The 23,100-nt window shown below is 45.3% G+C and overlaps 1 protein-coding gene across 1 annotated transcript in view; it reads left to right on the forward strand.

Moving 5' to 3' along the window:
• The window catches only part of KDM3A (lysine demethylase 3A), a 331,646-nt gene that overhangs the window by 218,802 nt on the left and 89,744 nt on the right, over positions 1 to 23,100 (forward strand). Inside the window, exon 19 of the mRNA XM_069632181.1 lies at positions 19,388 to 19,559. Within this exon, the coding sequence (XP_069488282.1) occupies positions 19,388 to 19,559 (172 nt within the window). The remainder of the gene's footprint in view (positions 1 to 19,387; positions 19,560 to 23,100) is intronic.

Raw genomic sequence — 23,100 nt, forward strand, 5'->3', positions numbered from 1 at the left:
TTGTCCCCACGACTGAGGCTCAGGAACATCGAGATCTGCAGGAACTGCCAGGAACAGAATCTTTTTCTTCAATATAAGGTACTGTGAAAACCCGACCGAGAGAACTTACCTCTCACTGCGAAAGTGCCTACAACTTTGGCAACTTGCAGGCCTGGTCAGCTTGTGACACGACATACAAACCTTTCTTCCGTGAACTACTTCTAAGGACCGTGGCAAAGACTTTTCTGTTTTAAATACCAGAACCGTTTTTACCTATACAAGACTTTAGTCCATTGACTTTGGCCTACCTATTGCATTGAATCAACTCCTCTGGTCAACTCAAACTATTTGCACTGTTTTAGAGTATTCGTAATATTTGTTTTTCTTAACTTATTTTTTTTATTTTTGATATAGTTTATATATAAACCTTTCATATAACTATCTTTCATTCGTTAATACTCGGATATATTTCAAGTCTTATTTGCTGGTTCTCTCATGGTCCTCAGATTACGGATCATCTGGGCTGCTTCTCGCTGGAGCTTGTTTCATGATTTGTTTTCCCCAGAATGATGTTATGATAAATATCAGTTTGTTATCGTGTCCTAGCAGTATTCGTGCCCATCGTTCTTCTGAAGAGTGGGCTTCTTTGCTGGTGGTAAAGTAGGTTCTGCATAGTGTTCTTTGGGCCTGTAGTGTTGGACATACCATGATGATGTGCTAAGGTTTCTAATGTTCCTTTCTGATCAAGAATCTGCATTGAGTGTCTCCTTTGTCCTGTTTCTTGATTATCGCCAATCTTGCTCTGGTGGGCAGTAGATTCAGACGCAACTTAATGAAGAGCGATCTGATTCTTGGATTTGGAAAGATCAAGTAGGTTGGTAGTTGTGTTATTGGCCTTGTGTCAAGTGCGCAGTTCAGGTTTCTTTGTAGGCATTTTTCTCCACAATTGTTTTGCACCAGTCATTCCATCTCAGTTTTTTCTATGTTTTGTGGGCGCTGTAGCAACATCTCCGCTGAAATATCTTCGTGAACCAGGTATTGCTTCTGCTCTTCCATCCATTTTCTTAGGATAGTGACAGAGGTTGCATTCTGATTTGTTCGCATTATTTCTATTGCAGGGATTTTATCTTCTATCGTGATCTTTCGATATAGACATAGTTTTTTCCAGGACACTATCGAGCTTATAGATTGTAATGCCAGCTCGAAGCGTATTCGTGTTATTGGAAAACTCGGAGGTAGGTTTAATATTTTCCTCTAGAATGTTGCCTCCAGTTTGGCCCAGATCTTTGGATCCAGCTTTAACAAGGATTCTGCTCCATAAACTAATCTTGGGATAACTTTGGTTTTGTATAATGTTATTGGCACTAACAAAAATGTCCCATACTTTTTGTGTAATATGGCTCCTTGTCTTGCAAGCGCAAGGGTTTTCTTTTGGAGCATCTCGGCCCATGGTGCTTCGTGTTTTGTCTGGTTGATTGTATTTCCCAGATATTTAAAGGATTCTACTACCTTTTTAGTTGTTGGCCATTAATTCTTATGTTTGGGCTCCTTTCCTTGGCTTTGGGCTTCATAATGGCCATGATTTTAGTTTTTTCGATGTTAATGTTGAGCTTGTGATTGGCCATATATGTTGATAATCAGTCCATGCTGAGTGTAGGCCACGTGGAGTTTTGTCCAGAAGTATTATATCGACGGCATACATCATTATAGGCAATCGTGTGGAGTTTACTTTGGGTTCATTAAGTTCAGGATCACTCACTTCTTGCTCGATCTCTGCTGTAAACATGTTAAATAAGGTCGGTGCCAGGGGGCATCCTTGTTTAAGACTGTTCGAGGTTTCTATCTCGATTGTGTGTATTCCATCATTGGTCAGTCTTACTCTTATTTTAGTCTCAGAGTACAGCAGTTTGATCGGCTGTAGGATGTGATCTGGGCAGTTCAATTTTTCAAGCTTGTTCCATAAGAGCTGCTGATTTATGGTGTCTAACGCTTTTCTTAACTTATACCTTTTTGCTCCTACTTCAAGGGTGCTCAACTGCTTAGTATTCAGTATTGTAGTATAGTTTGTGGGTGGTATTGGTTTCCCTATTTAGTGAATGCTTTACAAATGATTGTGTAATACATTCAAGTGTTTTTTACCAAGAAACCTTGAGTCCAAGTGTCTATCTGAATACTTGTCCTTGTAGACCTTTGTGTAACACCCTTACAAGCTCACATTGCCTCTTGAGATAAGCCTAGCTCGCTACCCAAAACAGTGTGGTACAGACTTGTACCAAAGGTGGGATTTGCTTACACCTGTAGTTGTGTGTAGTGGTCCCAGTGGGTACTGCATGTTAACTCTGCCTAATGGGGGGCAACCCCAAGTGGATCTGTTTGCCTCCCGGGACAACAGAAAATGCCAGCAGTTCGCCTCCTGGCAGGGACAGGGCCTGGGCTCCCTGGGCGACGCGTTCCAGATATAATGGAACTACATGATGGCATACGCCTTCCCTCCCACACCCCTGGTACACAGGGTGAACTGCAGGATAAAGCAATCTTGTCACCTCAGCATCATTCTGATGGCTCTCTGGTGGCTGCCAAGACTGTGGTTCTCTGAGATGCTCAGCCTATCGGACAGGCCCCCCATTCACTTACCGCTTGGTCCAGCGCCTCTCCTGACCCAGCAGGGGGGCAGATTACTGTTTCCCCTCCTACCCCCACCCCCCACTGCTCACTAGCTAGCACTCGTAACGTGGTTTCTGAGCAGGTCACCCTGAAACACTTGAGCCGATCGCAGGCTAACCTGGAGATCATCCAGGGCGACAGAAGCAAAGCTACCAGGAGCAAATATAAGAGCAAATGGTCCAGATTCTGTCCTTGGGCTGACTCTAAGGAGGTCGACGCCCCCTCCACCCCCCTTCTCGGCACACCTCGCCCACTCGGAGTTCAGGTGGACACATGCCGCACCTATTTGGCAGCCATAGGAGCCTACAGAAATTTGGAGGAGGGTCTTTTCTCCTCCGATAATCCTGTGGTCAAACGGCATCTGGCGGGCCTCTAGAGGCTCTACCCGCCTATAAAGAAGCCACACCCTGTGTGGGACCTCAATGTATTCCTTGGCGCCTTGGCACACAAACCGTTCAAGACAATGGCGTCCGTGGACATCAGGCTGGTCACTCATAGGGCTCACCGCTGCTCGCAGTCAGCAAAATCCAGGCACTGGTGGCCTTAGAGCCCCCACTACCTTTCACAAGGACAAGGTGGTGCTCCGGACGCACCCTGCATTCCTACCCAAGGAGACCTCCTCCTTCCATCTGAATGAGGAAATGGTCTTACCCACCTGCTTCGCCGACCCCAAGGATGAGCCTCCGAGGGCTTGCACCGTCTGGATGTCGGACGTGTGCTAAAATAATACCTTGACAGGACCAAGGACTTCTGCAAGTCGGACGCCCTCTTTATCATTTTTGATGGTTCAAGGCCCGGCTATCAGGCCTCCATAGCAAGTTGGAGGTCGCGGCCATCCAGGAGGCCTATGAGAGGCAGCACAAACCAGTGCCAGCCAATTTGCATGCCCATGCGGTCAGCCAAAGCTACGGCCATCGCGTTTCAACGGCATGTGCCGTGGCAGGTCATCGGCGGGGCGGCTACCTGGGCCTCCCCTTCGGCTTTCTGTAAGCACTACTGTTTGGACGCTGCCTCTAGATCAGATGCGGCTTTTGGGCAGGCGGTTCTAAGAAACCTGTTTGCTTAAGGAGGGTCTCCTCTCCACCCTGGGGCTACATTTAGTTGTAATCTCCCTTACGGTATGGAGGAAAGGGGACGGGACGTAAGAGTAATTCATAGTTACTCACTGTAGTGACTAACATACTCTTAGTCCATAGTCTCCTTTCCTCCATATGTCCCAACACCCCCCCCCCCCCCCCCAATAATCCTGGTGTCATATTGTCGACGCGTCAATGGAGGACTGAGTGGCGGCGGACTCAGGCGAGTGCATCCACCCAGGGCTGCATGCCTCTAAATTTAATGGGGAAGAAGATTTGTCTGGTGAAAAAGGTTGTCTCCCGTCCCTCGCGAGGGACGCCCATACAGTATGGAGGAAAGGAGACTATGGACTAAGAGTACGTTAGTCACTTTGATGAGGAACTATTAATGTATGTACCGTGCACTAGGTGGAAATGGATGCTTAGCCATCCAGGAGAAACTGGTTAAATATAGCCTGGTGCGTTCTTTGAGATCCTCTAATGCAGCACTCCTTCAGATACCCAAGTACATGAAAGAACTTTTGGGTGGCTGGGCCTTTTCTGTGGCCGGCCCCATGCTTTGGAATATGCTCCCTGAAAATGTGAGAAATTTAGGATTTCTTATCCTTCAAAAAGCATCTCAAAACATTTCTCTGTAGATAAAGCTCAGAGATACTTTTTGACACCTAGGTTTCGTTTACATCTATCCTGACTATCAAGTTGTTTGAGCACCATGATGCCTTGAGTGATAGAGCGCTATACAAATAACTTGATTGGTTGTTAGCGATATATGCACCTAATGAGGAACGGGACCATTTCCTAACAAGCTTGCAGGAGAAGTTAGGGTGGTGTGTGGGTAAAGTATTGGTGGGGGATTTTAATTGTGTAATGGATTCATCCATGAGTAAGAAAACTCTCCCGCACACTCCCAATGATGGTAGGCATAGACTGGTGTTGGCGTGCTTTCTACGAGAACTGCATCTCATTGAAACATGGCTATTTTATTCATTTTTTTTATTTTCATCCCGAGGACCGGGCATACACGCATTATTCTGCGGCACGTAAGAGGTTTTTCTCGAATCGACATGATTCTAGTCTGACACCTTTATACCACCAGTGACGGAAATGGAGATGGCGGCGCGATATCGGACAGATAATGCCCGGTCATTCTCCGATCTTAGCCCCTGGAGGCTATCGCTGAGGTCCGTAGATCTTGGCAGTTGAGTGACTTGATAGTAAGCCACCTGCCCCTGAGATCCCATATGGAAACAACTATGAGAAACTACTGTTGGGGACAATTCTCAGAAATGTGCGAATTCCCTTCTACTTTAGAGTCCCCCAGCTCTTTTTTACTGGACTTTAGGACTTTTAATTTCTGTCCTGGAGAGAGTGAGACCTTTTTCCCACTCTCGTATTTTTCTGATTTGAACTGTTTTATTTGGATTTGGAGTCTGACAAACTCCATAGGCATCATCTTTTTACATTGAGACACACAGCACCTTCAGTGCAGTGGCACAGGGAAGTCTTACAGATTTCTCCAAGGTTTAAATACCTTCTCTTGGTCAAACTACTGTTTCCAACAGCAGTCAAGTGAAATTGACTTTACTTACATTTGTAACTTTCTAGACCCAGAACGCTCTTACAATAGGGTGCTGCACCTCTTACCTAGTATCCCCTTTGTCTAGTTTCTCATGTAACATTTTTTATGTTACCCGTTCTACAATTAATGGCTGGTGATAGTGATTTATTTTTTACTACCATTGAGTGTTTCTAGTGCAGGCTGCAATTGCAGCTGCAGTAAAGCACCCATGGGTGCCTGCTTTGCCAAAATGTCCCTGGTCTTCTTTTTTGACCATTTCTTGTTGGAAAGGTCCTTCTTGAGATTTACTCTGTGTGCCAAACCAGGTTTGGTTGCTTTGTGCGTTTTGTCTTTGGCGGGATTCACTGGTGAAGCCCTCCTCTGGCTCCAGCGTGTCTGGCAGGGCAGGAAGCAAGAGGGGAGGGGAGGGGAGGGGAGGGGGGGGGGGAGGGGAGGGGAGGGGGGGGGGGGGGGGGGGGGTGTGTGTGTGTGTGTGTGTGTGTGTGAGACACTTAATTGGTTCTAGGAAGGTTACTTTAATATAGATACTAATATCTGTATATGGTAACGGGGAGAGGGGAATGTCAGGTAGGGCAACTAAGCCCTTCCTTCAAAATGGCTACTGTAAACATCACTAAAAGTACGACATCTCATTGGTTCTACTAACTATAGGACCCTAGATTACACGGTACACTATGATTGGGTTGGCATCAACCCATTCATACTTTTCCACGCGCTTAGCTGCGTGCAGAATAGCCAGCCAGGTGCAGGGAGTTCGTCTGCACCCCAGCTTCCCTCCAATTATTGTTGCAATCAATCATCATCTCAGTGGTCATGTGTCAATTTATTTCTTTGTAGTTGGCCTCGAGTCTGCTTCTTGGGCTGGGAGAGTTAGGGCGTCTGAGTATGGCAAAGGTCCATGCGTAGGTGTGAAAGTTTCATCCCTACCTGCTTGCCTGGTCACGTGATTCCGGCACCATGAAGTCTGCCTTTTCTTCATGCAATTTCATGTATTTTATTTAATTCTGCCAGTCGTCTGCCATCTGTGGCTTATCTTGACCTTTCCGAACAGGATACTCTGTTCTTCTTTCTTTTTAATTGTATCCATTGTTGGCCTGTTCCAGCTGATACGACCATGGCATCTTGGAATGATCACCTTCGGCTGAGTTTCTTTCTGTCTTTAATTTTCGATTTGTTTGCTGCAAAACTCTCCTCTTGCAGACCTTTAGTAACCTCTGGTTGATTCTGCTTGTATGCGTGGTGGAAGTATACTTATGAAGTTCTTTTTTTGAGGTAGCTATATGTATAGGTGGCACTTGCCATGATCTATTTCGCTACTAAGCATAAGCAAGCCTCACGATTTCTTGGCTTCTTGAGGTTTCTTGCATCTGTACATGTTTAAACTAACTGAATATCTTTATCGTGCATATGGCATATGTTGCTGACATCTTGACATAAATGGTTTCACTTTAGGCTCAGGATGTCGCTTATCCATGGTATTTCGTCTTGTCATTCTCAGGTCGTTCTCTTCTATATGTGAGTCAGTCTGGGTTCTTATCACGTCACCATTCGTCTTCTTAGTTTCTTTGAGTGTTAGATACTGACAATCGTCATTCTGTCTCACTTGTCGATATGGTTTTTTCAATGGGTACCTTACTGTCCAGGTTTTCTTAGGTGTTGGTACTTCAGTAGGTGCTGTTATTCTGATAGGTACTGGACAGAGCCCAACTGCGGCTCTCTGCGGGTTTATTTGCTCATCATACGTCATATATTTCGGCGTGAATGTTCCTGGTACTTCAAAAAGGAGCGACAGGAGTGTGAATTATGCTTGGCACTTCCTCTTCACTCTGTAAACTAAGGGGTACTTACATCTTGCTATGTAACTTGCTAGCTTTCAGTTGAGACTTGCCTTTGTTACCTGAGTTGCTTACAGCTTTGCCCATCACAAGCCTCCCAGCTTGTGGCCCAACAGTGATTTTCTTTTTCAACAAAAGCTCTCTAACATTGTGCAAGACTTTTAAATTCCCTTCAAGAACTTCAGCTCTCCTAGACTTTGGTCAATTGTCGTTGGCTGTCGTGGCTCCCTATAAGACTCTAACCTCTGACTTTGTGTTTTGATCTATCCCTCCAAAAGTCGCACATTATTTACGTGTGTAGCTGGGAAAGGGTTTATCTACATTGCATTGGGGGGGTTCAAACGTGCTTCCCTGTTTGGGAAACTTGTTATCCATTGTTTCTTCCTCTAAACTTTTCCTTTTGACACCAAACTCAGTATTATTCTAAATGTACCAGTGATATATCAAAGTCCACAGTGTCCTAATTCATCTCGGGTGTAGGAAGTGTCTGTGTGCAATCCCAAATGGGTATCTACTGATTTATAAAACTGAGAGGGTGTATTTATTGAAGTATATTTTTGTGTTCCATATTTGCTCCCTTCTCAAGGTTTATTCAAACTGACTGTTAATTAAATAAATAGTTTAATCAAGAAACCGTGAGTTTAAGTGTTATTTGGATACTTGTCACTGTGAATGTCTGTAACAACCCTACAGCTCACATTGACCCCTCTTGAGATAGGCCTGGCTGATCGGTCACTCTACCAACTTGTGTAGTACATGCCTATACTAAAGGTTGGGTTAACTATTGCCGAGAGGACAAGGCTGGTGCAGTCTCCCAAAGGGTACTGCATACAATCTTGCCTAACTACTTTCTGGAGAACGATACTGAAGCAGTACATTGGCATACAATCTGTGACGCTAGCAAGGCTGTTATAAGGGGGGAGTTTATTGCTCGAACTGGAGCTTTTGAGGGTGGGGTTAGAACGGGAGGTGGAAGAGGCAGAGAAGATGCATAAGACCCAGAGCTCTCGAAGTTTATTTTAGGGAGACATCATTTGTATGCTTCATCCCTCTCCTAGTGACACCTACAGCACTTTTTGCTGGCCTTCTGAACCTTTTTTCTTTTAATCCTGAATGAGTGGAGACATTTTCCACTCATTCGTTCTTGTGGGCTCTGTCTTTTGCAACTCTGTTCTTTGTCATCTACTTGTACTATGGAGTCTGTCTGCTCCATAGCGCTTAAAGGCATCTGTGTTTTACTACTGCAGCACATGGCTCTTTATGGGCAGTGTTGCTGGGGACCCTCAGGGTTCTCCTTTAAGATTTATTTTTTATATCCTCAAGTAACTACAGTTCTGGTGCTTGTGGGTCTGCTTAGAATCACATGCTGTGCATATAGTCCGCCATCTAGTGGGATTCGTGGAATATTGCATCTTTATTTTTCGAAAATCGAAAGGGACGTTTACATGAGTGTGACTGTAACACTATCCCTAAAGTGACATATGGTGTACCCAAAATCCCTCACACATTGAGGTCCCACCAGATTGTTTTCAGTCAACCTAAATGGTCGCTTATGCGGAGCGCATAAGAGTTTTGTATTGCTATTTTTTTTCCACGGTCGTGTGGTCAGCTTCAACATCCTTCTCAGCGACTGCTTTGTGAGTTTCCTGCCGACAACCTCTACAACTGCTCAGCGACTGTGGCCTGCTTGACGACTGTCGGCTGAGTGGCCTTGGCCCTCTAGCCTGGTCCTTACAGTAGGAAGAGTGGGGCCATGGGTTTTTATTCCTCTCGGAGAATGTATTCCCTTTACCCCTCTTTCTCTCCTGGGTTTGGCTGCCGATAACCTCTGCTATGGAGCGGACTCCTTTTAAATTCTGCCCGTCGTGTAACAGCAAGTTTCCTTGGAAGGACAGCCATCGCTGATGCAATCGGTGTCTTCCTCGTGACCACAACGAGTGCTCGTGCAAGGCCTGCAAACTTTCGACCAAAGACATTGAAAGACAGGCAGACCAAACAGTGGGTGGCCTACGCTATGCAGGCCGAAAACCTTTCCCCCGTTGGCGGCTTCACTTCGGAAGACTAGGAATCCGTCGGCAGCCATGGCTCAGAATTGGAAGCCGACCTCTCATGCGAGCCTGCGTTCTCCCAGATGCCTGTCTATGGCCCGACAGGCCACTGGCACTGTTATGGGGAGTTCACACCCCGGCGACAAGGGCACCCACACACCACGTGTACTCAAGCACACAACCCCTTAGGCCTCTTCGACTGAGTCATCAAAGCGTTCGACACACCCATAGGGCCGCTGAAAATGTTGACGGCACCTTCCGAATCTCGCGATTCGACACCCTCAACGAAACCACATTCGCAACATGCGACTAAGCATCCTTCTGGAACGGGCGTTCCCCCAAAAATATCCACGGTCGTCAACCCTCCATCCAAGGGCACACAAGCGCTGAAGGACCTGGTGGAGTCAGACTGCTCCTTCAGGCGCGTCGAAACCCTCAATACAGCCACTGAAAGCTCTGCTAGAGCCTTTCAGAAATTATTTCGGCAGCCAAGGAGTACTAGGGCACCACCTCTCGTCGAGAGGACCATTCTGAAGCCCCCAGCCTCTCTAAGGCTTTGTTAGGAAAATCCCCCTTCTGGGCAGCCCTTCCCTTCTCCTGACCATTCAGCATCGTCTCTATGCACTAGGGTAAGGTTTGAGCAATACATGGACAAAATGTTCCAGTTTATTGACTTACCCAAGAGGCCTAGGGAAGTAGACTCTTGCCCCATCCCCTCCAAATTGCAGAAACTCCCCAACTCTGCACAGGGACGCCAAGAAGACAACTTTCATGTCCCAGATGACCCGAACCAGGATTCTTATGAAGAGTTGCTAGGGAGAATTCTCAAATGTGTAAATTCCCTCCACCTTAGAGACCCACCAGCAACTTTGCTGGATTTTGAGGATTTGATATTTTTAACCTGGACCGTGTGACCCTTTTTCCCCCCCACTCTCTCCTGTATTTTATTGAGATTTTGAACACTGTGGTTTCTTTTGGTTGTGGAGTCTGACAAACTCCATAGGCATCTTCTTTACATTGTCACACAGCGCCTTCAATGCCTGTGGCATAGGGAAGTCTTTCAGATTTCCCAAATGTTTAGATACCTTCTCTTGGATAAACATCTGTTTCCAAGAGCAGTAAAGTGAAATTGACTTAATAGAGTGCTGGTTACTTAGTATCCCCTTTGTCTCGTTTCTCATGTAACAGGTTTTATGTGACCCTTTCCTCATTGAATGGCTGGCGGCAGTGGTTTTGTTTACTACCATAGTGTACCTTTACAGCAGGCTGCGTTCGCAGCTGCAGTAAAGCCCACACAGGAGCCATGTTTGTCAAAATGGCGCCCAGTCTTCTTTTTTCGCCATTTCTTTGTAGAAAGGTCCTTCTTGAGATTTGCTCTGTGCGCCAAACCAGGTTTGGTCTTTGTTTATTTCGCCTTTTGCAGAGTTTCATGATTGAAACCCACCTCCTGGTTACAGAGTGTCTGGGGTAGGCAGGAAGTGAGGAGGTGCCCGAAAACACCCTGTGATTGGTCTCCTAGGTGACCCAAATGCACTCTGTGGTAATTGGACGGCTGACTGTCCGGCAAAGACAGCCACCCTGCTGGGTGAGTGACAGCTAGGCTGGAATGAATGGGAGAGAACTGAATAAAGGGGGAGTCCTTCGGCTTGGAAGTCATTCGACCACTGGGCGATTGAACAGAATAAGAACTTGAAAAGGACGCCCGCTGCAACTCCTGGACTGATGGTTTGCCCGGTGAAGGCCTGCTGCAGTGCTGAAACGCCAAGTTTGCATCGACCGAGAAGCCTCTGCAAAGAAGACTTCCACTCCAAAGTAAGCCACCTGGACATCCATCTCGGGACTGGTTAAATTTTCCAGAGTTGCTGGTGGAAACCGTATAGCCAGGGAGAGGAACCAGATTGTGTGCGTTGCTTTTAAGCTGGCCTAGAGCTTTTGGAAGATCCTCCATACTCCCAGAAAGCAGGACTGACAGAGCCTGAGCCCCCGTCAACAGAGTGCGGGACCCCAGAAGCAAGAAAAGTCCATCTTCACAGCCAGGAACCGCAGTGTTGCTCTTTGCGGTAGACGCAAGGAGCTGAAACACTGAACAGCCACTGAAAGTGAAGTTTGCCGGTTGCAAGTTTTGTCCGTCCCAGTGCATTGCAGGAGTCCCCTGCCATCCTCCCTCTTGTCCCCACGACTGAGGCCCAGGAACAGTGAGAGCTGTACAGGAACAGAACTCATCTGCTGCATCTTTTCTTAATCTTTAAAGGTACTGTAAGAAGTCTGAGAAAACTTCACTCTTACTGTAGAGTGCTTGTAACGTCTACAACTCGCAAGTCTAATTGGGTTGTGGCCCTACATTTGATTCTTCTTTTCATTAAAGACTCCTAAGAACTTGTGCAAAGACTTTTCAATGTACTTACCAGAAGTGCTTCATCCTATACAAGACTTTTGCCCATTGTCTTTGGCTTAGCCTATTGAACTGAATGACTCTAATGGGAAAATCTAAAAGTACTTGCCTGCTTACGAATATTTGTGGTCTCTTGTTCTAATAACTTTTGCCTTTTATCAATTTATAGCAGTATTTTAAATGCAAACAGTAAGATATTAATGTCCCCAGCACCCTAGCTATTGAAGTCACCTGACGGTGTAGGTTGTGCCTGTGGGCCATCCCTAAAAGGGTCTTTACTGATTTAGAGACAGAGTGTACAGTATTGAAGTGTTTCTTTGTGTTACTATTATATTGCTCCCTTTTGAAGAAGGCGTATTCTACCTAACTGATAAACTAATAATTGTTTATTCAAGAAACCTTGAGTGTAAGAGTTTATTTGAATATTGTCACTGAATCTGTGTAACTCACCTACAGCTCACATTGACCCCTCTTGATATAAGCCTGGTTGCTCAACACGCTACCAAAACTGTGTAGTACAAGCTTATACCAAAGGTTGGGTTTCCTATGCCTGTAGTCCGAGTTGTGTGTAGTGCACCCAAAGGGTACTGCATACAAACTTGGCCTAACACCTGTAGAGCATGAGTGGCGGCTACTGTTAGGGAGAATTCTCATTTCTGGGCTAATTCCCTTCAACCTTTGAGACCCCCCTGCTCTTTTGATGGACTTTAGGACTTTTTTAATTTTAACCCTGGAGTGAGCGACAACTTTTTCCTCACACTCGTATTTTCCTTTGATTTGAACCCTGTTTCTTTTGATTTTGGCGTCTGAAAAACTCCATAGGCATCTACTTTGTGTATGGTGTCACACACAGCACCCTCGGTGCAGTGTCACAGAGAAATCCTTTAGATTTCTCATGGGTTTTAAATACCTTTTCTTGTGTGAACTACTGTTCCCAAGAAAGGTAAAGTGAAATTGACTTCACTGATCTTTTCGTTAGTAGGTCCAGTACACACCATCTTATGTAGATTGCTGGGGGGGTTACTTAGTAGCCCCTTATCTTACATGGGAGAGTAGCTTGTCTGTTACCCTCGCTACTTTAAATGGCTGGTGGCAGTGGTTTAGTTTTCCTACCATTGTGCTTTTCTACCACAGGCTGAATCCTCCGCTTTTGTAAAAATGGCTCCAGTATTCTTTTTTCACCATTTTCCGTTTGTGTGATCTCTCTTTGGTACTACTCTGCGTGCCAAGCCAGGTTTGAGCCCTTTGTTCATTTTGCCTGTTAGGCAGAATTCTCAGAAATGTGCTAATTCCTCTCTACCTTGGAGAACTCCAGCTCTTTTGCTGGACTTTAGGACTTTCAATTTTTAACCTGGAGAGAGACCTTTTTATCACTCATCTATTTGTTTCTGTGATGTATACTGTGTTTCTTTGGACTTTGAAGTCTGACAAACTCCATAGGTATCATCTTTGCATTGTGACACACAGCACCTACAGTGCAATGGCATAGGGAAGTCTTACATTTCTCCAAGATATAAATACCTTCTCTTGGTGAAACTGCTTCCAAGAGCAGTGAAGTGAAATTGACTTTACTTACATTTGTAACTTTCTAGACACACTATCTTACCATAGTGTGCTAGAGGGGTTACTTAGTATCCCTAGTCTAGTTTTTCATGTAACCTTTTTGTTACCCTTTCTACAATGAATGGCTGGCTGCAGTGGTTTACTTTTTACTACCATTGTGTGTTTTTACTGCAGGCTCTGTTCTCAGTTCCAGTAAGGCACCCATGGGTGCCCATTTTGTCAAAATGGCCCTGTTTTTCTTTTTTTCACCATTTCTCGACGGAAAGGTACGTCTTGAGATCTACTCTGCGCGCCAAACCAGATTTGGTCCATTTGTTTGTTTTGCCTTCGGCGGGATTCACGACTGAAGCCCTTCTCTGGCTCCAGTATGTCTGGCAGGGGCAGGAAGTGAGGGAGGTGCCTGAAACTCCCTCAGTGTAATCCCCTTGGTTACAGTAATGCACCCAAAGTGATCCGACCGGCTGGCTGCCCAGCAATGATAAACACCCTGCTGTGTGATTGACAGCTAGGCTGGGATGAATGTGAGAAACCTGCACAAAAGGCAAAACTTTTGGCTTGGAAGGCAGTCTACCACTGGACGAAGGAATCCCAAGAAGAACTTCGAAGAGATGTCTGCTGCAACTCCTGGACCGGTTGTTTGCCCGGTGAAGCCCTGCTGCTGTGCTGAAGCTCTGAATTTGTTTTGACTAGAGAAGCACTGTAAGGATGACTTCTCCCCTTGAGTTGGTGGGACCAATCAACTCCAAAGTGAACTTGTTTGAACATCCTCTCGGAGCTGGCTGTACTTCTGCTACTGGAACTGAAGTGCCAGGGAGCGGAAACACCAGATCGAGCGGATCGCTTTTAAGTCGGACCAGAGCGCCAGGAAGATCCTCTGGACTTCCCTAAAGCAGGACTGATCAAGCCTGAGCCACCTCAACCGAGTGCTGGACCCCAGAAGTCTGAAGTGGTATCCAAGAACCGCAGTGTTGCTATTTGTTGTCAGACTAGAGGAGCTGTAAAGCTGAAGGGCCACTGACTTGAAGTTTGCCCATTGCTGACTCTGACCTTCCCATTGCATTGCAGGAGTCCCCAGACGTCCTCCCTCTTGTCCCCACGACTGAGGCCCAGGAACACCAGGATCCTCAGAGCTGTACAGGAACAGAAGCCAGCTGGAACCATTTCTTCTAAACAAAGGTACTGTAAAGTATGACAACTTACCTCTTGTTGTGTAGCCTTACTTGCTCTCAGTTTAGACCTTTCTTGGTTGCTGTTGAGCAGAATTGCGTGCAGTACCTTCTGAGACCACTACACACAATTAGGACTACAGACGTAAGCAAAACCAACCTTTGGTATAAGTCTGTACCACACAGTTTGTTGGTAGCGAGCTGAGCAGCCAGGCTTATCGCTAGAGTGAATGTGAGCAGTACAAGCAGTTATTCAAAGGACTTTCAATCACAGTGGTTCAAGTAGACACTTATTTATAAAACATTTCACTAGAAGAAGTTAACTTAATATTATAGACCAATGCACTTCAATACGACGGTTTGAGCTCCCTTGAAAAAGGAGCCAAATGGCAGTTCAGTTACTTAGCAGTGAGCAAAAAGGACAAAAGTAAGTAGAATAGATTCTAGGCAATGAAAATAGTTTCAGCTCACCAGAATAGTTCAATTCAAGTCAATAGGCTAGGCCAAAGTCAATGGGCTAGTGTTCTGGATAGGAAAGAGCAGTTCTGGTATCAAACGGTAAAGTCTTTGCAAAAGTTCTCAGAAGTAGTTTAGGCGAAAAAGAATCATTTGTGGGGTCACAAGCTGATTAGGCCTGCAAGTTGGGAAAGTTTCACAAACTTTCTCTGCGAGAGTGGCGTTCTCCAATCGGGTTGGCACAGTACCTTTTTGTGAAGAAAACAAATGTTGCTGACGTGGTTCCTGGCAGTTCTTGCAGATCTTGCTGTTCCTGATCCTCAGTCGTGGGGATAAGAGGGAGGACGTCGGGGGACTCCTGCACTGCACGGGATCATTGAAGAAAGCAAACAAAATGGAGTCACTTCAGTTCCAGTAGCTGTAGATTCAGGAACACGAACTGGTGTCCCTCTCCCTGGTTAAACCTAACCAGCCTTCAGAATGGTATCCAGGTGTCTTATGAGTTGATTGGTCCCACCAACTGAAAGGAAGAAGCCGTCCTTGAAGGAGCTTCTCTACCGAATGGAGTTTGGCAATTCGGACATGCATCAGGGCTTCACTGGGCAAACCAACGGTCCAGTGGTTGCAGCAGCCATCCTCTTCCAGCTCGTTTTTGGTTCTTTTGTTCCAGTGGTCAACTCTGCCTTCCAGTCCTGGAGACTCGCTTTTTAAACAGTTTTCTCCCTTTCATTCAAGCCTCGCTGTCACTAACCCAGCAGGGTGGCTGTCCTTGCCGGACAGTCAGCCAGCCAATCACGCCAGAGTGCATTTGGGTCTCCTAGGAGACTAAGCACAAGGAGTTTCGGGAACCTCCCTCACTTCCTGCCCACCCCAGACACTCAGACACCAGAGGCGGTCTTCACTCCTGAAGCCAGCCAAAGGCACACGGGATCAAACCTGGTTTGGCGTGCAGAGACAAACTCTAGAAGGACCTTTACAAAAAGAAATGGCAAAAAAAGAATGGGACCTGTATAAACAAAGGAGCTTAAGGCGCTATCTTGAAAAACATGGCTCCTGTGATTTTTAGCTACTGGCAGTGGGCGGGAGCGGTGCTCCCGTACTTCTTTTAATGAAGTTTTACCGTTCCTATACTTTTATTTTAAAAATAAATTGTTCCGGAATGGTTTTGTTTATAAATAAGTGTAGGAAGCAGTTGAAACTTGCACTTTCAGTGCAGTGCACTGAACATTCCCTTAAACTGCAGGCACATGCGTTTGGGGGTTTATATTGTAGATGGGAGTGGGTGTGGCGATGGGGTTTGCGGGGAGCGGTGCAGACCAGTAGGGAACATAGCTCCACTACTTCTTTTCGTACACTTTGAGCACTGGCTACCGGTGTTCACGTTCGGGAAAAATCATGGTAGTTTGTTGTAAATCCACTGCCACCAGCCTTTTCAATAGAAAAAGGTAGCATTTGACTGCTACATGAGTGTTTAGACAAAGGGGATACTATGTAATCCCTCCAGCACTCCATTGAAAGATGGTGTGTGCTGGGTCTATGGATTTGGAAAAGACTAGTAAAGTCAAAATTCATTCTACATTCTCTGGGGAAACAGTAGTTCATCCCAGAGAAGGGATTTAAACCTTTGGGGACATCCCTGTTTCACTGTGTCACTGCACTGAGGGTGTCATGAAAAGATGATGCCTATGCAGTTGTCTAAAACTCCATAACCAAAGGAAATAAACGTAGAAAACAAACAGAGCTGGGGGTCTCTAAGGTAGAGAGGAATTAGCACATTTCTGAGAATTCTCCCTAACAGTTGTCCTTGAAGAGTTGCTTACAGCTTTGCACCTCACAAGCCTCCCAGCTTGTGGCCCTTAGCTTATTTCTACAAACTTTTCTAAAAACATTGTGCAAGGCTTTTACTTAACTGCAAAGAAAATCTGCAGCTCCCCTAGACTTTCCTCGACTAACACTGGCTGTCCAGGCTCCCTGAGGGACTCTTCTTACCTCTGATTCTGTGCCTTTACCTTTCTTCCAGGAAAGGGTTACATTTACTCGACATTGGAAGGTTTTAAAAGTACTTACCTGTTTATGAATTATTTGTTAACCTTTGTTTTATTCCCAAATCTAACCTTTGCACCAAACTCAGTATTGCTTTAAAATGTACCAATGATAATTCAATGTCCACAGTGTCCTAGCTATTTGTCACCTGGGGGTTTAGGAAGTGTCTGTGTGCTATCCCCAAAGGGTATCATCTAATTTAGAGAAATGAAGTGTGTTTTGAAGTATATAATTGTTTGCTCCCTTCTGATGAAGGCCTATATAACTGACTGTTAAATGAATAATTGTGTAATCAGGAAACCTTGAGTGTAAGTGTTTATTTGAATAACTGTCACTGTGAAACTGTTACAACTCTACTGCTCACATTGACCCCTCTTGAGATAAGCATGGCTGCTCAGCCACACTACTAACCTGTGTAGTACATACTTCTTCCAAAGGTTTGGTTCCTATTGCCAGCATTGCACACAATCCTGCCTATCATTCTTTGGCGGGCTTCAGTTCTGAAACCCTCCTCTGGCTCCACTGTCTAGGAAAGGCAGGATGTGAGGGAGTTTCCAGAAAGTTCTGTCCTTTGTCTCTGGGAGTGCATGAATGCAATCAGTTCTGATTGGCTGGCTGTCCTTTTGAGTGACAACCTACCTAGACTGTGCATGAATGGGAGAAACTTGCTTAAAAGATGAGGGTTTTTGGACTAGAGGCAGAATCGACCACTGGGAAGAATAACCCGATAAAGAAACCGCGAACGAAGCCTGCTGCATCCACCTGGACCTTTCAATTGCCCGGTGAAGCCCTGCTGCTGTGCTGAAACTCCTTTTTCTGATCGACAGCTTCGGAAGGGACGACTTCTTCCCTTGGGTTAGTGGGAACCAACTAACCAAGAGACAAACTCCAATGGACCACCTTCCCAGAATGGCTGTACTACTTTGCTGCTGCAGGAACCGAGTGCCTGGGGTCGAGAAATCCGTAGTCTAGTTCAATGTCTGCAATCCGGCCAGAAGCTCCAGGAGTTTCCCGAGGACCCTCAGAAGCAGGACGATCAGAGCTCTAGTTCCTTCACCAGAGTGCAGGACTCGGAGTTAAGGAAGTTCAACCGGTGTCCAAGATCCACTCTGGTGCTGTTTACAGAGCGCTGAAACCGCAAAGTGCCTTTGATCTGAAAAGAGCCCATAGCTGCCGCTGACCTCTGAATTGCTGCCACAGGAATCCTCCAGACGTCGTCCTTGTCCCCACGACTGAGGCCCAGGAATCTGGGTTCTGCATCATTGGAACCAGACAAAAGCCAGCTGGACCACTCTTCTAAACAAAGGTACTGTTCCGACTTGGGGTACTTACCTCAGTGTCTTTAGCTTTGCACGTCTCAGTTGAGACTTGCAGTAGCTACTTTGCTAGAGTTAATTTCAGCTCTACCCTTTACACGTGTAACCGCTTGTGACTCTACCGTGATTTTTCTTCAACCAACGCTCTAACATTGTGCAAGACTTATCCAAGCGCCTCAGCTCCATAGACTGTTCTCCAATTGACTTTGGCAGTCATGGTTCCCTCCAGACTCTTCTAGTCCATTTGACTTTGATATTTACTGTCCCTCATAGGTCATAACTTGGATTTGAACTATTATTGCTGGGAAACTTTTTTATTTAGAATTCATTGGCAGATTTAAGTGCTCACATGCTTTGAGAACCTGCTTAACCTTTTTCCTTCCCTTTACCTTTCCTTTCTGCAAAACCTCAATCTACAAAGTGTACTAGTGATATATAAATAACTTTACTGTCCTACTTCATGAAGTCACCTCCGGGTGTAGGAAGCGTCTAAAAAGCTTCTCTAAAGAGTATCTACTAGCTTTGTGCTTATTCTGGAAAACTATTTTAAACTATATTTGAATGTTGCGTGTATTGCCCTTTTTAAAGAATGCGTATCTAAAAACTGCTGTTAAATAACTATTGTATAACTAAAACCTTGAGAGTAAGTGTTACTTGTATTTGCAAATTTCTTTGCTACAGCTCACATTTGCCCGTCTTGAGATGAGCCTGGCTGCTCAGTCACACTACCAACTTCTGTAGTACGCACCTATACCAAAAGGTGGGTTACCTAATACAAAGAGGACAAGTGTTGTGTAGTCACCCACAGGGTTACTATATCAATTCTTGCCTGACCGGGATTATCGGTTATCGCATTGGAATTTTGTGTTGTATATTCATATTGCCTGGCTGGAATTCACATTACGACTAAATAGCTGTTTGAAAAACAAACAGTAGCGGGCTGCCTAATCGGGCAAACCGTGTATTTTCAGTGTGATGCGAGTGCATTTTGTTGGTACAAAAACACTTTGCAGGATTATCTTAAAGGGTTTGTTAGTTTTCCTTACGAAGATGAGCCAGTGAGTACTTGAAGGGCTTGGATAGGCCTTTTAACTGCACAGTTTGATAGGTAGGATCCTGGCTGTAGTTGCTTACCGTCTCTTCAACCGTTTAAACAAATGTCAAAGCTATACAAATAACAGGCCTTCATATGTTTCTGTAGACTTATCTTTGTTTTAATTTTAAAGATGTGTTCTATACTAATTAAGCACTTTTTTTTTTTGTTTTGCAGCCTGTAATGGTGTCTGGTGTTCACCACAAACTGAATGCAGATCTATGGAGACCAGAATCTTTCAGCCGGGAATTTGGCGATCAGGAAGTGGACCTGGTCAACTGCAGAACCAATGCAATTATTACAGGAGCCTTGGTGGGAGAATTCTGGGAGGGATTTGAAAATATTTCACGTAAGCGTTTGAACGGTTTATCAAAATATGATTTGTTTTACTCTTTATTTCTGAAATATTTAAGCATTCGTGTCCTTAGTGCAGAACAGTGGTGGAAATGAGGATCCTGCATAGCCGATTGTTGGGTAAGATTTTGATATTTATGATAAGATAGGTTATTTATAACGCGCTTAATACCCAGAGGTTTCTAAGCGCGGACCCATGGATCGAACCTGTGTTGCTTCTTGCCTTGCTTCCAAGGTGAGCACGTTGCTCCCTGATCTGTCAACCCCAGAACTTTTTTGCTTTGACTAGGTAAGGATTTTACCTTGTTGCTAGGTGAAGGGAAATTGTTTTCCCCCACCCACACCTAATCTTTTACTCTTTATGGGTGACCTTTTTAGGTCTCTCCATAGTATATGGTTGACGTTGGTTTCCTACAACCTTTGTGCTTAGGCTGGGTTGCTTTGGGCTCTCCTGTTAATTTCTCTTTTCATGTACTTGGGTGAGCTACTGTTTCTAAGTAGTAAAAATTGATTTTCCTCCCCTTTACATTTTATGTAAGTGGGCCAGCACACCCCACCTTATGCAGTGTTTCTTGCTTACCTGGTAACATTTTGTTAGTTTTCTTGAATGGCTGGTGGCTTTAGTCTACAATACTAGCAGGCTGTCCCGCCTCAGTAATGCAAAGAAGGATCACCATTTTTCTAAAAGGGTGGGCTCCTTCTTTTTTTGACATTTGTGTGCTTGCTGTTTGAGGTCTTCCCTTGCCATTCTAGGCGGGAACAACCTCTGTGGAAGTTTTGTCTTAGTTGGGCATCCTCTGTATTCCCTGCTTAGGCTCCAGAAGTGTATTAGGAGGCAGGAAGCGATGGAGGAGTACAAAACTCTGCAGCCCTTTATCTTCCACCTTGCCTGAAAGGAATCCACTTCCAGTGGAGTGGGCCGACTGTCCCGATTGGACAGCCAGACAGCACCTTTGTGTAGTTTCTGTTAAATACTCCGAACCTGGAAGCTGCTGACAAGTCTAACACTGAAGCTGAGACCGAAGAGGAAGAAAAGATGGCTGTGGTGATTTCCAGGGACCAAAGAGCTGACAGTGTAACCAGAGCCTGCTGTTACCCTTCCTTCCAACCAACCTGGGTGTCCCGAACACAACAACCCAGAAACTGGTGAGATCCACTACTCAAGAAGACCTGCCTTTTGAGACATCCCACGTCATGCTGCAACCCTTCGCAACTGTGCCATACCCTGGGACCTTGAGCCATTGTGCAGTGCGTGGTTTTCTGATGTCCGAATCCGTCTAAAACTTTGGTGGCCTCCTCCTGGTTCTCTGAAGTCCCCTCACCAGAGTGTTGGACCAGATTAGCGACGATAATCCGACCAGCGATATTAAGTCTTCTCCTGGCTCCTGAAAAGGGCACCAAGGACGCATCCAGCCGTGAAGAAACTCTTCCTGGAGCCTCCCTGTTGATCCCTGCTGCAAAATCCTGACCTGTCTTTTGTCTTCATTAAAAGGAATTCATCAATCAGGTTTTTGGCTGCAGATCCTAAAGCCGTCCTGCTGCAAACTCTCTTCTTCTCTGCTAAGTTACTATGTTGTCTTGGGTATTATATTTAGCCTTGTGTGTTTACTGTGAAGTTTTGGGGGTGATTCATGTGATGGGGAGTCCTCTCATCCAGTTCCCCCAGGCCCAATGCTGGAATCATTCTAGGATGTCTTCTCTGAAGTCCCTGGACCATAATTCTAAAGTGAAATTACTTGTTTTGAAGAGACTTCCTCAGGAACTCTGACTTTCCCTGCAACTGTACCCTGTCTCAACCTGACTACAGCTTGCACCTAGACCACTAGGGTCCCTCTTCTACCTCTGACAACTCATGCAATAGATTAGGTAAAACTGGATAAAAATAAATTCTGTCTTAAAGTGTAACTAATGTTTTAAAAAGTGACTTGTAATAGAGTTGGGTTGATAACTGTCCCTCTGAGATGCGCAGTTACAAAAGTTCTTACTATCCTTTGAATGTGTTTTGCCATTCTTAAAAGTAGGTTATTTTACTTGGCTGTGAATTGGGCCCCCCGCTTCGCAAAAATGATGCTGTTGGGCTTCACCCAGCTATTTCTTTCAGAGAATAAGTGTTTAAGTTTAACAACTGTGTCTTGCCTTCCCTGACTTGCTGTATAGCCTGTCTAGAATAAGCCTACCTTGAATAGAGAGAGAGACCCACTGCCTGCCTGCCCAGACACACTGGAGCCTAGGCGAGGACACCCAAGGGTTCCGGCCACACACACACCTCCCCCTCCCAGGGGTGCTTCAGGAGTGAAGACCGCCTCTGGGGTGGCCAAGAACTCCCTGTGCTTAGTCTCCTAGGAGACCCAAATGCACTGTGACGTGATTGCCTGACTGTCAGGCAAGGACAGCCACCCTGCTGGGTGAGTGACAGCTACGCTGGAATGAATGGGAGAGAACTGAATAAAAGGCGAGTCTCTTGGCTTGGAAGGCAGAGTCGACGACTGGATGAAAGAACCGAAGATGAGCTTGAAGAGGACTGCTGCAACTCCTGGACCGTTGGTTTGCCAGGTGAAGCCCTGCTGCAGGTCCGAATCGCCAAGTTTGTCTCGACAGAGAAGCCCCTGCAAGGACGACTTCTCCCTTTGAGCTGGTGGGACCAATCAACTCGACAGTAAGCCACCTGGATACTCACCTCAGAGTTGGTTGATTTTCCTCAGAGTGCTGCAGGAAACTGTAGATCCAGGGAGGGAGACACCAGTTTGTGTGCTCTACTTATAGCTACCGGAATTGAAGTTTTGCCAAGCTTTTTGACTGTTCAAGCGCAGTGCAAGAGTCCCCCGACGTCCTCCTTCTTGTCCCCACAACTGAGGCCCAGGAACAGCGAGATCTGCAGGAACTGCCAGGAACAGAAGTCATGAGCTGCCTCTTTTTCTTTATATGTAAGGTACTGTAAAATCAGACAGTACTTGCCTCTCGCAGTGAAAGTGCTTGGAACTTTCCCAACTCACATGCCTAATCAGCTTGTGACTCAACATATATATGATTCTTCTTGCTACAAACTATTCCTAAGAACTTGTGCAGAGACTTTTTCGTTTAACCACTAGAACTGCTTTAGCCTATCCAAGACTTTAGCCCATTGACTTTGGCCTAGCTTATTAAATTGAATTGACTATTCTGGTGAACTCTTAATATTTGCACTGTCTAAAGTATACTTGTAACCTTTTGTTTTCTAATAACCTTTGCCTTTTACTCCTCATGAAAAGTATTATGAATGCTAAGATATTCATGTCCCCAGTATCCTTGCTACTAAAGTTATATGTGGTTATAGGTTGTATCTGTGGGCCACCCCAAAAGTGTCTTATTTAATTCAGAAACTTAGAGTGTACTGCATTGAAGTGTATTTGTCTGTTACATATAATTGCCTCCTTCTACTGAATGTTTTATAACTCGCTGGTTAATAAATTAATAAGTGTTTAACTAAGACCTTGAGTGTAAGAGTTTACTTGTGATTGTCGACCTCTGTGTAACATTACAGCTCACATTGCCTCTTG

The sequence above is a fragment of the Ambystoma mexicanum genome, chromosome 6q, assembly GCF_040938575.1.
Source record: "Ambystoma mexicanum isolate Mex_15411 chromosome 6q, UKY_AmexF1_1, whole genome shotgun sequence".
Taxonomy (NCBI): Eukaryota; Metazoa; Chordata; class Amphibia; order Caudata; family Ambystomatidae; genus Ambystoma; species Ambystoma mexicanum.